At 44.5% G+C, this 15,761-nt stretch overlaps 1 protein-coding gene across 5 annotated transcripts in view; it reads left to right on the top strand.

Moving 5' to 3' along the window:
* The first annotated feature begins 1,266 nt into the window (after nucleotides 1-1,266).
* FEZ1 (fasciculation and elongation protein zeta 1) overlaps nucleotides 1,267-15,761 on the top strand; it is a 139,411-nt gene continuing 124,916 nt past the window's right edge. For 2 of the 5 annotated variants that reach the window (XR_014225964.1, XM_082273331.1), the window contains exon 1: nucleotides 2,017-2,168. Coding sequence is in view for 3 of the 5 variants with exons in the window: in XM_082273331.1 (XP_082129457.1) it covers nucleotides 2,093-2,168 (76 nt within the window). In the remaining 2 variants the exon portion in view is untranslated. Of the gene's footprint in view, nucleotides 1,701-2,015; nucleotides 2,169-15,761 lie in introns of those variants that run through there. The other 3 variants (XM_082273334.1, XM_082273333.1, XM_082273332.1) reach the window with 3 other exon arrangements.

The raw sequence follows: 15,761 nt of genomic DNA, 5'->3' as shown, positions 1-15,761 counted from the left end.
ATGACCTGTGACATGCCTGTACCATCACCTGTGCCATGCCCTTACCATGACCTGTGATATGCCTGTACCATGACCTGTGCCATGCCTGTACCATGACCTGTGCCATGCCTATACCATCATCTGTGCCATGCCTGTACCATCACCTGTGCCATGCCTATACCATCTCCTGTACCATGACCTGTGCCATGCCTGCACCATGACCTGTGACATGCCTGTACCATCACCTGTGCCATACCCTTACCATGACCTGTGATATGCCTGTACCATGACCTGTGCCATGCCTGTACCATGACCTGTGCCATGCCTATACCATCATCTGTGCCATGCCTGTACCATCACCTGTGCCAAGACCTGTGCCATGCCTATACCATCTCCTGTACCATGACCTGTGACATGCCTGTGACATGACCTGTGACATGCCTGTGACATCACCTGTGCCATGCCTATACCATCACCTGTGCTATGCCTATACCATCACCTGTGCCATGCCTATACCATCATCTGTGCCATACCTGTACCATCACCTGTGCCATGCCCTTACCATGACCTGTGCCATGCCTATACCATCTCCTGTACCATCACCTGTGCCATGCCTATACCATCACCTGTGCCATCACCTGTGCCATGCCTGTACCATGACCTCAAAGTCACGCAGTTTTTTACTGCGTTTTTTGCCGCGAAGCAATACCTATTACATTTTTCTTTTTGCGCCCCCCCCCCCAAAAAATTTTGAGCACCATCCGCCACTGCAATACACCAATGTGCCGCCCAGTATATTTTCTTCTATAATAAGGTAAGTGACCAAAAAAAATAAATAAATTGCCAGTATCCATTTCTTTTTCAGGTTGCCCTCCGCAAGCGGATGGCCCAAAATCGATTTTATCGATTTTGAGGCCGGAACTCCGCTTTAAATACATCACAGGTGATATAATTTGCTGCTCAGTGATTGTAGTATTCTTGTCTGCATCTCCCCAAGGTAATGCTTAAAATCTGGCCTGTTAGTGTGCCCTGAGGACCGGAGTTGAGAAACACTGGCCTAGATATTCAACTCAATGCATGCTAACGATATGACGAATGTGATCGCCCAATGCTCAGAAATGACGCCTTTGGCCGTTTAGCGAGGAATTTTTTCTTGGATTAGCGGTGCAAATTATTTTAAGCACAGCCGGCAGCCTGAAGGTCCTAAAATTCCATCACCCAGTCCAGCAATTTAGCCCCCCGTGACAAACACCAGTCTCCCCACTTCCATTGGTGTGTCAGGATAGGATTGATAGTCTTCCCAGGCTTGCACCCCCCCCCTCCTCTTCTCTCATTCAGGACAATTGAGGCTGTGATTGCAGTGAATTAGACACATCTCACTGCTTCTATCTGCTGCTATTCATGCTCCTGCCTATCTCTTGCCTGCCCTGGGAGTGACTATACTCTTGTCAACAGTGTGCTGGAAGTAATGAATATTCATGAGCAGCTGAGGCAGGGCTGTGCCGCTGGATTGCTTCTCCCAGGCAAAGACTGAGCCATCATCACCATTGTACGCTCTATCCTCTTTTTTTGTTGTTGTTGTTGCAGGGAATATACTAGACGACGGCAGGAGAAAATACATGGACTAGGATGCTCGTCTAAGCAAGAACGCCTATCGTTTACACCGCAGGCTTTATTCTGATGCGGAGAAGATTGTGACTGGATCTTTTGCTGTCTTGCAGGTGCTGTACCGTCATTACGCCGCTTCACCCCCCCCAATTTATTATTTTCTTTGCAGTTTGCATTTGCCTGTCTGCATAGGTCATACTCTGGAGAGGGCCCTGTGGCTTTGCACGCCGGTTCTTAGATGTTGGCGGAACCGGCGTGTGGTCCTTGGATGCTATAGCTGGGGGTCAGCATCCTCCTGCAGTCACCGTGCTGCTATAGCTGGGGGTCAGCATCCTCCTGCAGTCACCGTGCTGCTATAGCTGGGGGTCAGCATCCTCCTGCAGTCACCGGGCTCCCTACCCTCTAGTGACCGTCTTGCCACTGCTGTGCAGCAAAATTGTTGGTATCAGGTGTGTGATCCACAACACGGCAAATGTAATGAGACCTGCGTGTTGTAACGTGATAGATGCGGGGTAGACGTGGAAGGCTGTATGTCATATTTAATGTGCTCCAGGTTAGCTGCATCGGGCAGGACCAGACAGGTAGACATGCAATCAGTTACGTGTTTCTTGCTCATCACCATTTTTTTATTCTTCATTAACCCTTCATTCTGCATTGTCTACCGGAATGGCATTGGGGTTTTAAAAAAAAAAAAAAAAATTACTTGTCTCTTTCAGTGACAACTGCGTGTGAATGCTTGGGGGAGAGGGGGGGGGGGTCTGGCATTATGAATAAGGATGGAGGAGATGATTGTAGTATACTGCCATGTTTGCAGTGCATTCATCTTGCATGGTATTCTGCCAAGGATTCAGGCCTGCAAAAAAAAAAAATTCTAGGCTTTTTCCCAAGCCAAAAAAGGCTGCGGCTGTAGACGTAGCAGTGACATTTTCTGATGATCAAACAATAATAGACGCAGGGCATCCCACAGGCCTTGAGGTGTAGAGCAGCCTTTTTCAAACAGGGTGCCCGGACATCCTGGGGAGCCTTGAGGTTTCTTCAGGGGGTGCCTTGGCAAATGCCTAAAAATTGCCCAAAAATTGTATACAAGCCAGTGGGTGGATAAAGTTGCCTTTTAAATACACAAAGCTCTAGATCAGCCTTTTTCAACAAGGGTGCCCGGACATCCTGGGGAGCCTTAAGGTTTCCTCAAGGGGTGCCTTGGCAAAATGCCTAAAAATTGCACAAAAACTGTATACATAGCTGCCATAAAGCTGCCTTTTAGTTACACAAAGCCACAGGTTTTCATTGTGCATTATTACAACCTTCTAACTGCCAGCGTCCTAACAACCAATGGCATTACCAGTTAACTTGTGTAGATTCTGCTGCATTATGCAAAACTATTAGAATAGTTTTTACATTTTAGAATGGGGTGCCTTGGCAAAATGCCTAAGAATTGCCCCTAAATGTTATACAAGCTGGTGGGTGGATAAAGCTGCCTTTTAAATCACAAAGCCACAGGTTATCATTGTGCACCATTACAACCTTCTAGCCACCAGCGTCCTAGCAACCAATGGCATCACCAGTTAACTTGTGTAGATTCTGCTGCATTATGCAAAACTATTTGAATAGTTTTTCAATTTTAGAATGGGGTGCCTTGGCAAAATGCCTAAAAATTGTCCAAAAATTGTATAAAACTGTCGGATAGATAAAGCTGCCTTCTAGTTACACAAAGCCAAAAGTTTTCATTGTGCACCATTACAACCTTCTAGCCACCAGCGTCCTAACAACCAATGGCATCACCAGTTAACTTGTATAGATTCTGCTGCATTATGCAAAACTATTAGAATAGTTTTTACAGTTTAGAATGAGGTGCCTTGGCAAAATGCCTAAAAATTGCCCAAAAATTGTATACAGGCCGGTGGGTGGATAAAGCTGCCTTTTAGATACACAAAGCTCTAGATCAGTCTTTTCCAACCAGGGTGCCCAGACATCCTGGGAAGCCTTGAGGTTTCCTCAGGGGGTGTCTTGGCAAAATGCCTAAAGATTGCCCAAAAATTGTATACAAGCGGGTGGGTGGATAAAGCTGCCTTTTAGTTACACAAAGCCACAGGTTTTCATTGTGCATCATTACAACCTTTTAGCCGCCAGCGTCCTAACAACCAATGGCATCACCAGTTAACTTGTGTAGATTCTGCTGCATTATGCAAAACTATTTGAATAGCTTTTACATTTTAGAATGGGGTGCCTTGAGGTTTCTTCAGGGGGTGCCTTGGAGAAATGCCTAAGAATTGCCCAAACATTTTATACAAGTTGGTGGGTGGATAAAGCTGCCTTTTAAATCACAAAGCTACAGGTTATCATTGTGCATCATTACAACCTTCTAGCCGCCAGAGTCCTAACAACCAATGGCATCACCAGTTTAACTTGTATAGATTCTGCTGCATTATGTCAGTACCAGTTTGCAAAAGTGTATTTGCTTTTTAAGCATAAATCACCTCTAACGTTGGGTATCCTAATTGTATAAATTCTGCTACATTATTCAAAACTATTAGAATAGTTTTTACATTTTAGAATGGGGTGCATTGAGGTTTCTTCAGGGGGTGCCTTGGCAAAATGCCTAAAAATTGCCCAAAAATTGTATACAAGCTGGTGGGTGGATAAAGTCTGCCTTTTAGTTACACAAAGCCACAGGTTTTCATTGTGCACCATTACAACCTTCTAGCCGCCAGCGTCCTAACAACCAGTGCTTCAAGACTGTCCATCATTTTTAAAGAGTGCTTCGAGACTGTCCATCATTTTTAAGGGGTGCTTCGAGACAGTCCATCATTTTTAAGGGGTGCTTCGAGACTGTCCATCATTTTTAAAGGGTGCTTCTAGACCACAGGTGTCAAACACAAGGCCAGCGGGATGAATGTGGCCCTCCAGGCCATTTCATGTGGCCCTCGCACCTCTCCCGCAGGCTCTGCCCCCACAGATTTTCATTGTGCACCATTACAACCTTCTAGCCACCAGCGTCATAGCAACCAATGGCGTCAACAGTTAACTTGTATAGATTCTGCTGCATTATGCAAAACTATTAGAATAGTTTTTACATTTTAGAATGGGGTGCCTTAAGGTTTCTTCAGGGGGTGCCTTGGCAAAATGCCTAAAAATTGCCCAAAAATTAAATACAAGCTGGTGGGTAGAAAAAGCTGCCTTTTTAGTTACACAAAGCCACAGGTTTTCATTGTGCACCATTACAACCTTCTAGCCACCAGAGTCCTAACAACCAATGGCATCACCAGTTAACTTGTATAGATTCTGCTGCATTATGCAAAAATATTAGAATCGTTTTTACATTTTAGAATGAGGTGCCTTGGCAAAATGCCTAAAAATTGCCCAAAAATTGTATACAAGTCGGTGGGTGGATAAAGTTGCCTTTTAGATACACAAAGCTCTAGATCAGCCTTTTTCAATCAGGGTGCCCAGACATCCTAGGAAGCCTTGAGGTTTCTTCAGGGGGTGTCTTGGCAAAATGCCTAAAAATTGCCCAAAAATTGTATGCAAGCGGGTGGGTGGATAAAGTCTGCCTTATAGTTACACAAAGCCACAGGTTATCATTATGCACCATCACAACCTTCTAGCCGCCAGCGTCCTAACAACCAGTGCTTCGAGACTGTCCATCATTTTTAAAGGGTGCTTCGAGACTGTCCATCATTTTTAAAGGGTGCTTCGAGACTGTCCATCATTTTTAAAGGGTGCTTCGAGACTGTCCATCATTTTTAAAGGGTGCTTCTAGAACACAGGTGTCAAACACAAGGCCAGCGGGACGAATGCGGCCCTCCAGGCCATTTCATGTGGCCCTCGCACCTCTCCCACAGTCTCTGCCCCCACAGATTTTCATTGTGCACCATTATAACCTTCTAGCCGCCAGCGTCCTAACAACCAATGGCGTCACCAGTTAACTTGTGTAGATTCTGCTGCATTATGCAAAACTATTAGAATCCTTTTTACATTTTAGAATGAGGTGCCTTGGAAAAATGCCTAAAAATTGCCCAAGAATTGTATACAAGCCGGTGGGTGGATAAAGTTGCCTTTTAAATACACAAAGCTCTAGATCAGCCTTTTTCGACCAGGGTGCCCGGACATTCTGGGGAGCCTTGAGGTTCCTTCAGGGGGTGCCTTGGCAAAATCCCTAAAAATTGCCCAAAAATTGTATACAAGCTAGGGGGTGGATAAAGCTGCCTTTTTAGTTACACAAAGGCACAGGTTTTCATTGTGGACCATTACAACCTTCTAGCCGCTGGCATCCTAACAACCAGTAGCATCACCAGTTAACTTGTGTAGAATTTGCTGCATTATGCAAAACTATTAGAACCGTTTTTACATTTTAGAATGGGGTGCCTTGGCAAAATGCCTAAAAATTGCCCAAAAATTGTATACAAGCTAGTGGTCGGACAAAGCTGCCTTTTTAGTTACACAAAGCTCTAGATCAGCCTTTTTCAACCAGGGTGCCCGGACATCCTGGGGAGCCTTGAGGTTTCTTCAGGGGGTGCCTTGGCAAAATGCCAAAATTTGCCCAAAAATTGTATACAAGCTGGTGGGTGGATAAAGCTGCCTTTTAGTTACACAAAGCCACAGGTTTTCATTGTGCACCATTACAACCTTCTAGCTGACAGCCTCCTAGCAACCAATGGCATCACCAGTTAATAAAGAGGACATCAGTCACTTGCAGAGCATCCTTGTTTGACCCTTCCCTGCCCCTCTCCATCAGCAATGAGGGCACCTTGGCTGAGGGATGGAGAAGAGAAACATTGGAATACTAGTCAGTACCATTTTGCAAAAGTGTATTTGCTTTGGAAGAATAAATCACCTCTAACATTGGGTGTCCTAATTGTGTGGATGTTGCTGCATTATACAAAACTTTTAGAATAGCTTTAGAATGGGGTGCCTTGGGGTTCCTTTAGGGGGTAGCTTGGCAAAATGCCTAATAATTGCCCAAAAATTATACACAAGCTGGTGGTTGGATAAAGCTGCCTTTTAGTTACACAAAGCCACAGGTTATCATTATGCACCATTACAACCTTAGCTGCCAGCATCCTAACAACCAATGGCATCTTTAGTTAATAAAAAGGATGTCAGTTACTTGCATAGCATCCTTGTTTGACCCTCCCCTGCCCCTCTCCATCAGCAATGAGGGCACCTTAGCTGAGGGATGGAGAAAAACTGAGGGAGAAGAGAAACATTGGAATACTAGTCAGTGCCAGTTTGCAAAAGTTTTTTTGCTTTGGAAGAATAAATCACCTCTAACGTTGGGTGTCCTACTTATGTGGATTCTGCTGCATAATGCAAAATTATTAGAAAAGTTTTTACATTTTAGAATGGGGTGCCTTGAGACTCCATCATTTTTTATGGGTGCCTCGAGACTGTCCATAATTTTTAAAGGGTTCTTCTAAACTGTCCAAAATTTTTAAAGTGTGCATCGAGACTGTCCATAATTTTTAAAGGGTGCCTCGAGACTCTCCATTTTTAAAGGGTGCTTCAAGACTCTCCATAATTTTTAAAGTGTGCCTCAAGACTGTCCATAATTTTTAAAGGGTGCTTCTATACTCTCCATCATTTTTAAAGGGTGCTTTGAGACTGTCCATCATTTTTACAGGGTTCCTCAAGACTGACCATAATTTTCAAAGGGTACCTCAAGACTGTCCATAATTTTTAAAGGGTGCCTTAAGACTGTCCATAATTTTTAATGGGTGCTTTGTGTCTGGTCATAATTTTTAAAGAGTGCATCGAGACTGTCCATAATTTTTAAAGGGTGCTGAGACTGTCCACAATTTTCAAAGGGTGCCTCAAGACTGTCCATAATGTTTAAAGGGTGCCTCGGGACTCTCCACAATTTTTAAAGGATGCCTCGAGACTCTCCACCATTTTTAAAGGGGGCTTTGATACTGTCCATAATTTTTAAAGGGTTCCTCGAGACTGTCCATAATTTTCAAAGGGTACCTCAAGACTGTCCATCATTTTTAAAGGGTGCTGAGACTGTTCATAATTTTCAAAGGGTACCTCAAGACTGTCCATAATTTTTAAAGGGTGCCTTAAGACTGTCCATAATTTTTAAAGGATTCCTCATGACTGTCCATCATTTTTAATGGGTGCTTTGTGTCTGGTCATAATTTTTAAAGAGTGCATCGAGACTGTCCATAATTTTTAAAGTGTGCCTCAAGACTGTCCATCATTTCTAAAGGGTGCCTCGACTGAAAAAAGGTTGGGAATCACTGCTGTAGAGGAAAGGGGATTGTTGGGTTTGTGTGCAGTAGAATGTCTTTTCCCTGGAGGGGAGTTCTCACCGCACTGCTGCAATGTACAAAGTAATTACACCAATGATTTGCTGTCATTAAAGCCGCATTAAACCCAGAAGTGAACAATTATTTATGTTATAGCTCACCAATTCTGAGATGTGATGGCACCATTCATTTACTTCTTTTAGTTTTTTCTTCTTTTATTTTAACCTGGTGATCCTGCCAGTCAGTGGCGGCTGGTGCTCAAAATTTTTTTTGGGGGTGGGGGGGGGGGCGCAAAAAGAAAAATGTAATAGGTATTGCTTCGCAGCAAAAAACGCAGTAAAAAATTGCATGACTTTGAGGTCATGGTACAGGCGTGGCACAGGTGATGGTATAGGCATGGCACATGTGATGGTATAGGCATGGCACAGGTGATGGCACAGGTGATGGCATAGGCATGGCACAGGTGATGGCATAGGCATGGCACAGGTGATGGCACAGGTGATGGCATAGGCATGGCACAGGTGATGGCATAGGCATGGCACAGGTGATGGCACAGGTGATGGCATAGGCATGGCACAGGTGATGGCATAAGCATGGCACAGGTGATGGCATAGGCATGGCACAGGTGATGGCATAGGCATGGCACAGGTGATGGCACCGGTGATGGCATAGGCATGGCACAGGTGAGGGCATAGGCATGGCACAGGTGATGGCATAGGCATGGCACAGGTGATGGCACAGGTGATGGCATAGGCATGGCACAGGAGATGGCATAGGCATGGCACAGGTGATGGCACAGGTGATGGCATAGGCATAGCACAGGTGATGGCACAGGCATGGCACAGGTGAGGGCACAGGTCGGCTTCAATCACTTACCTTCTGACGGCGGCAGGATGGCGGGATTCCGGGAACCGAGACGAGCAGCACCGTGGAGGTCCTCCTCTTCAGTCTTCTGTCTTCCGGTCCGGGCGGCGGGAAGGAGATTGGGCTGTGATGGTGCGTGACTGACGCACGCACCGGCACCGCCCCCATTGCGAGTCAGCGATGTCCTGGATGATGATTGGTCCAGGCTGGAGACTGGACCAATCACAGCCAGGATATCACGAAGGTGGGGATGGCTCAGCGCTTTTTCCTGCGCCCCCCCCCCCCCCCATAGCCACCAGGCCCAGCGCATAGGCCTGCGAACACGATTTTTTTTTTCAAAACTTTATTTGTTCTTTTTGTCATTTTTTTTTCTATTTTTTTTTCTCTTTTTTTTTAGGGGGGGTGGCGCTCTGGCGCCCCCTATGCACAGGCCGCCACTGCTGCCAGTTAGTCTGTTATTTAACAGAACAAGCTGTCCTGCAGATGTAGCCATTAGAGTAGTGGTTGTCAGCTAGGAGCTTAAAGCGTAACCCCCCCTTTGTTGAGAAAAAAAAAACCTTCCCCTCTGGGTGATCTCTGTACATTGCAGGGATTTTATACACTTTGTTGCAGATTCCTACCTTTTATTATTCTGAAGGAATAGCTGTTTGCTCTTCTGTATCTATGTGGAAAGTGAATCTGTATGGGAGTGGTTTTATAATTATCAATAAGCTGCTGCATCTGCAGGGCTCCAATGGGGAAAGCTGCAGGGCCTGAATCCCTTTAAGCTGGCCATACATGGGTCGAATTTTCTTTAGAAAATGGTAACTAAGAATTTCCGTTTGAATTTCTCCCCATTATTGGGCCTCAGCAACAGCCGATTTTCGTGCGGCCATCAAAATTTTCAGGTGTTTTTTTGCAGCTGTTATTTTTGGACATTTTTTCGGGGTGTTTTTTTTATGTTTTTTTGGAGGTTTTTTCAGGTGTTATTTTTGGACATTTTTTTAGGCGTTTTTTCAGGCTATCTTTGGACTTTTTTCCAGGCGTTTTTTTTGCAGGGGTTTGCAGGCAGGCATTGACATCTAACAAAAACGCTTGTTTTTTTTACAATGTCACTGACTATGACTCTGTCCATTCAGAAAAGGAAGGAGCTGATAAATTACATATTTACCGACCCCTTCCTGGTTCTCTATTGTGACACATCACCTGCAGCAGCCGGCAGGAGAGGGAGGGGAGCACAGTGGGGGGGGGGGGGAGCACACAGGGGCCCAGAGACAGCAGAACACAAGTGAACTGGATAGGAGGGGCGGCGGGGGCAGCATACAGAGGAACCAATCTCCTCCATTTTCCTCCTGCAGCTACAGGATGTAATGTTCTGGTACCTTTGGGTACCCTAATTACTCTTTCAAGTGTATGCGCCCCACCATTCTCTTTTGGTAAGGTGCGCATACACCTTTAAGACTGATGCTGTCATCACTGAGCGCCGGACTGGATGGCTATTTAGATCGCCGGCTCTCACTCACATGTGTTCGTTCAACCGTCATGGTTGGAGCGTCCTGATCTCTGAGTTCAGCATGTCAAATCTACACGTTCCTGTATCTCGCTACCTGAACCTCTGTTTTTGGATCCTGTGTCTCGCCACCCGATCAACCCTGGCATGCTGTTTTCACCTTCACCCTTCTCACGACTACACTGCTTTGTGCCTTGATGCTAACCTGTCTTGAAGCTCTCATGCTTGCAAGCATACCTCGCTGTCGGAACCACGCTGCGCTGATCCCTGTATCCCGCTACCGGATCATCCGCTCTTGCCGAACCTCTCCTCTGCTACATTGCTATTAGTGATAAGTACCCCACAGGGGAAACCTCTATAACCTTTATACTAAAGCTTACACTATCTAGCTCTGCATACTAAGGACTATTACTACATCTGCATTATCTAAGATTGCTAGCTCTTGAGCCTACTACCACCTGTTCTTGCACTGGGTTGATCTCTCTTGTATGTCCACCTGCTACTCTGTCATCTGCTACCATACATGATTGCTAAACCTATCTGTATCCCATCTGCTACTATCTTACTTTCAAGAACATTTCCTTTCAAGTGTCTGTCATCTACCATCTCTACCCAACCTGTCTCTTCAGCCTATCATCACTGTGTTACTATATACATAAGTCACTCTAGGAAACATCTTATTGAGTGTGTGTATTTACTTGCTGAATTGAGATCATCCACACATGATGAGTCATTGAGAGTTGGGATTGGTGTCTCAGCGTTTCTCTACATGACTACTGAAGTGGAATATTTCTGCAGCTGAAAATCCACATCATACGTAAAACGCAGGAGCGTTACACAGGAGGAAAAAGGAGAACTTTGATTTCTCTACATGCTTCCCCCGCCACCCCTCCTATCCAGGTGTACAGGGGAGCCGCAGAGGCCCCCTGGAGCATGGGGCCTGGTTGCAATCGCAACCCCTGTAGTTACGCCCCTGTTCCCTGTCCCTGCTGAAGAAAAGCATCCCTACAATATGATGCTGCCACCACCATGTTTCACGGTGGGGATGGTGTGTTCAGGGTGATGTGCAGTGTTAGTTTTCCGCCACTCATAGTTTTTTGCTTTTAGGCCAAAAAGTTTAATTTTGGTCTCATCTGACCAGAGCACCTTCTTCCACATGTTTGCTGTGTCCCCCACATGGCTTCTCGCAAACTGCAAACAGGACTTCTTATGGCTTTCTTTCACCAATGGTTTTCTTCTTGTCATTCTTCCATAAAGGGCAGATTTGTGGAGTGCACGACTAATAGTTGTCCTGTGGACAGATTCTCCCACTTGAGCTGTGGATCTCTGCAGCTCCTCCAGAGTTACCATGGACCTCTTGGCTGCTTCTCTGATGTCAGTGTAAGTGGACGGCCATGTCTTGGTAGAGTTGCAGTTGTGCCATACTCTTTCCATTTTCGGATGATGGATTGAACAGCGCTCTGTGAGATGCTCAAAGCTTGGGAGATTTTTTTTATAACCTAACCCTGCTTTAAACTTCACCACAACTTTAAATTTTAAAGAAATATTGCTAGAGATGAAGTAGGAAGCACCACATCCCTTTAATTAAAGTAACTACAATGAGGGGGGGGGGCGAAGTGGGACTTTCACCACAACTTTATTCCTGACCTGTCTGGTGTGTTCCTTGGCCTTCATGATGCTGTTTGTTCACTAAGGTTCTCTAACAAACCTCTGAGGGCTTCACAGAACAGCTGTATTTATACTGAGATTAAATTACACACAGGTGGACTCTATTTACTAATTAGGTGCCTTCTGAAGGCAATTGGTTCTGCTAGATTTTAGTTTGGGGTATCAGAGAAAGGCTAGGATCACACTATTGCGATGCGGGAACCAGCGCGATTCCAGTGTGGGTTCCCGCTTCGCATGTCTCTCACACTGCTCTATGCAAATCGCTGCGGGTGTCATTACAAAGTTATTGACACCCCCAGGTTGGTTCGCAGAGCGCAGTGTGATCTGCCAAATGGTGCAGGAATGGGATCCGATTTCAGTGCGGACCAAAAAAAGGGTCCTGCACCATTTTTGTCTGAATGCGATGCAAATTCAGCCATACAGTTTGTATGGCTGAATTTGCATCGCACAGACATCGCATGTGATCTACACAGCAATCACATGCAGTAGTGTGAACCCAGCCTAAAGGTGGCACTTAGAGTCAGGTTTGTCGCAGTCCCGCTAAAAATCGCTGATCGCCGCCATTACTAGTAAAAACAAAAAAAAAAAGTCCATAAATCTAGCCCATAGTTTGTAAACACGATAACTTTTGCGCAAACCAATTAATATACACTTATTGGGATTTTTTTATACCAAAAACATGTAACAGAATACATATTGGCCTAAAATGATGAAGAAATTCGATTTTTTATATTTTTTTAATTGGATGTGTTTTATAGCAGAAAGTAAAAAATATTGGTTTTTTTTTTTTCAAAATTGTCTATTTTTTTGTTTATAGCGCAAAAAATAAAAATTGCAGAGGTGATCAAATACCACCAAAAGAAAGCTCTGTTTTTGGGAAAAAAAGGACTTCAATTTTATTTGGGTACAGCGTTGCACAACCGCGCAATTGTCAGTTAAAGTAACGCAGTGCCAAATGGCAAAAAATAGCCTGGTTATTAAGGGGGGGTGAACCTTCCGGGGCTGAAGAGTTTAGAGATACACAGTCATTTTACCCTAAGCGGATACTGGCTGAATATCTTTAATTAACCACTTCCCGACCGCCCGCCGCAGTTATACTGCGGCAGGGCGGCCCTCCTGCCCGAACCGACTTAGATATACGTCGGTCGCACGCCTGCAGCTAGGGGGCGAGCACGCACCGCCGGTGGCACACTCCCGCACCCACTCGGCAGCGGGGAAGCCGATGCACGGGGCAGGCGGCTCCGATTGTCGCCTGACACCCGTGATCGCTCCCCGCTGAGAGAGAAGGACGGTCAGCTGTTGTAAACACAGCCGACCGTTCTTCTCCCTGGAATGATCACAGAGCGCCTGTGATCCTTCTATATAGGAACATAGGTCTCTATGGTCATTTCACAAGCCACGCCCCCCCCACAGTTAGGAACACCCCTAGGTACACATTTAACCCCTTGATCACTTACTGTGTTAACCCCTTCCCTGCCAGTGTCATTATTACAGTGACAGTGCATATTTTTAGCACTGATTACTGTAGTAATGTCACTGGTCGTCCCAAAAGTGTCAAAAATGTCAGTTAGGGGTCCGATCTGTCCGCCGCAATGTCGCAGTCCCGCTAAAAATCGCCGATCACCGCCATTACTAGTAAAAAAATACATGAATAAATAAAAATGACACGTCCCAAAAGTGTCAAAAATGTCAGTTAGGGGTCCAATCTGTCCACCGCAATGGCGCAGTCCCACATAAACGCGCAGATCGCCGCCGTTACTAGTAAAAAAAACAAACAATAAAAATGACATAAATCTTTCCCGTAGTTTGTAGACATGATAACTTTTGCACAAACCAATCAAAATACGCTTATTGGGATTTTTTTTTTTGGTAGCAGAAAACAAATTGGCCTAAAAATGTTAAAACATTTTGATTTTTTTTTTTTTGGGGGGGAATGTTGTATATCAGAATGTGAAAAATATATATTTTTTTTTTTTCAGAATTGTCGCTCTTTTTTTTTGTTTATAGTGCAAAAAAAAAAAAAGTAATCGCAGAGGTGATCAAATACCAGCAAAAGAAAGCTCTAAAAATATGTAGTAAAAAACAAATTGCCCTAAAATGTTAAAACATTTTGATTTTTTAATTTTTTTTGGGAATGTTATATAGCAGAATGTGAAAAATATTATTTTTTTTTTTTTCAGAATTGTCGCTCTATTTTTTTGTTTATAGCGCAAAAAAAAAATAATCTCAGAGGTGATCAAATACCACCAAAAGAAATCTCTATTTGTGGGGAAAAAAGGACGTCAATTTTATTTGAGTACAGCGTCGCACGACTGCGCAATTGTCCCTTAAATAAACGCAGTGCCGAATCGCAAAATATGGCCTGGTCATTAAGGGGGGAAATCTTCCGGTCCAGAAGTGGTTATAAGAATAGCCAAACATTGTCTTCAACTGAAGATAGAATATTGATATATCAGGAGAAGAGTGAGAACTGTATTTCATCGCCCGCGGCCTCCAAGCAATTTAAATGTCTTCAGATTCTAACTGACCTTTTACTGATCCAAGTTTGAGAGTAATTATTGGCCGGGGATAAATTACTATAATTCTTAGTACTGACACTTTGATAGAAGGGACCTTTCATATATATCTAATTTTATTTATTTATACTGGATTGGCTGGCTTGCAAAATGCTGTGCTGGCGATTTCATACATAGTGCCATGGTTGTCTATGGTGTTCATTTACTAAAACCTGGAGCATGCAAAACCTGGGGCAGCTGTGCATGCTAGCCAATCAGCTTCTGACTTCAGCTTCTTCAATGAAACCGCTTCTGGACCGGAAGATTTTCCCCACTAATGACCAGGCCATTTTTTTGCGATTCGGCACTGCGTTACATTAACGGACAATTGCGCGGTCGTGCAACGCTGTACACAAATAAAATTAATGTCCTTTTTTTCCCCACAAACAGAGCTTTCTTTTAGTGGTATTTGATCACCTGTGCGATTTTTATTTTTTGCGCTATAAACAAAAAAAGAGCGACAATTCTGGAAAAAAAACAATATTTTGCACATATGACATTCCCAATAAAAAAAATTTAAAAATCAAATTTTCTCATCATTTTAGACCAATTTGTATTCTGCTACATATTTTTTGTAAAAAAAAAAAAAAAATCCCAATAAGCGTATTTTGATTGGTTTGCGCAAAAGTTATCGCGTCTACAAACTAGGGGAAAGATTTATGTCATTTTTATTTATTCATTTATTTTTTTTACTAGTAATGGTGGCAATCTGCGATTTTTAGCAGGACTGCGACATTGCGGCGGACAGATCGGACCTCTAACTGACATTTTTGACACTTTTGGGGGGACCAGTGACATTACTACAGTGATCAGTGCTAAAAATATGCACTGTAATAATGACACTGGCAGGGAAGGGGTTAACTGAGGGTGATCAAGGGGTTAAATGTAAGCCTAGGGGAGTGTTTACTAACTGTGGAGGGAGGGGCTTGTGAAATGACCATACAGACCTGTGTTCCTATATAGAAGGATCACAGGCGCTCTGTGATCATTCCAGAGAGAAGAACGGTCGGCTGTGTTTACAACATCCGACCGTCCTTCTCTCTCAGCGGGGAGCGATCATGGGTGGCCGGCGGCAATCGGTGCCGCCAGCCCCGTGCATCAGAATCCCCGCTGCCAGGACCACGCGCGATCGAAGTAGTAGTAGTTTGCACAGCCGAGCTAGCGTGCCGCAGTATAACTGTGGCGGGCGGTCGTCAAGTGGTTGTAAAGGCTCAATGTTTTTTTTACCCTCATGCATTCTGTGCATGAAGTTAAAAAGCCTTCTGTGTGGAACTTCCCCCCCCCCCCCCTTCAATACTTACCCGAGCCCCGTCTCTATCCAGCGATGTGCACAAGAGCAGTGGCTCTCCCGGGTCT

Source organism: Pelophylax lessonae, assembly GCF_965119305.1.
Source record: "Pelophylax lessonae genome assembly, chromosome: 12".
NCBI lineage: Eukaryota > Metazoa > Chordata > Amphibia > Anura > Ranidae > Pelophylax > Pelophylax lessonae.
This window is presented reverse-complemented; position numbering and strand designations above follow the sequence as displayed.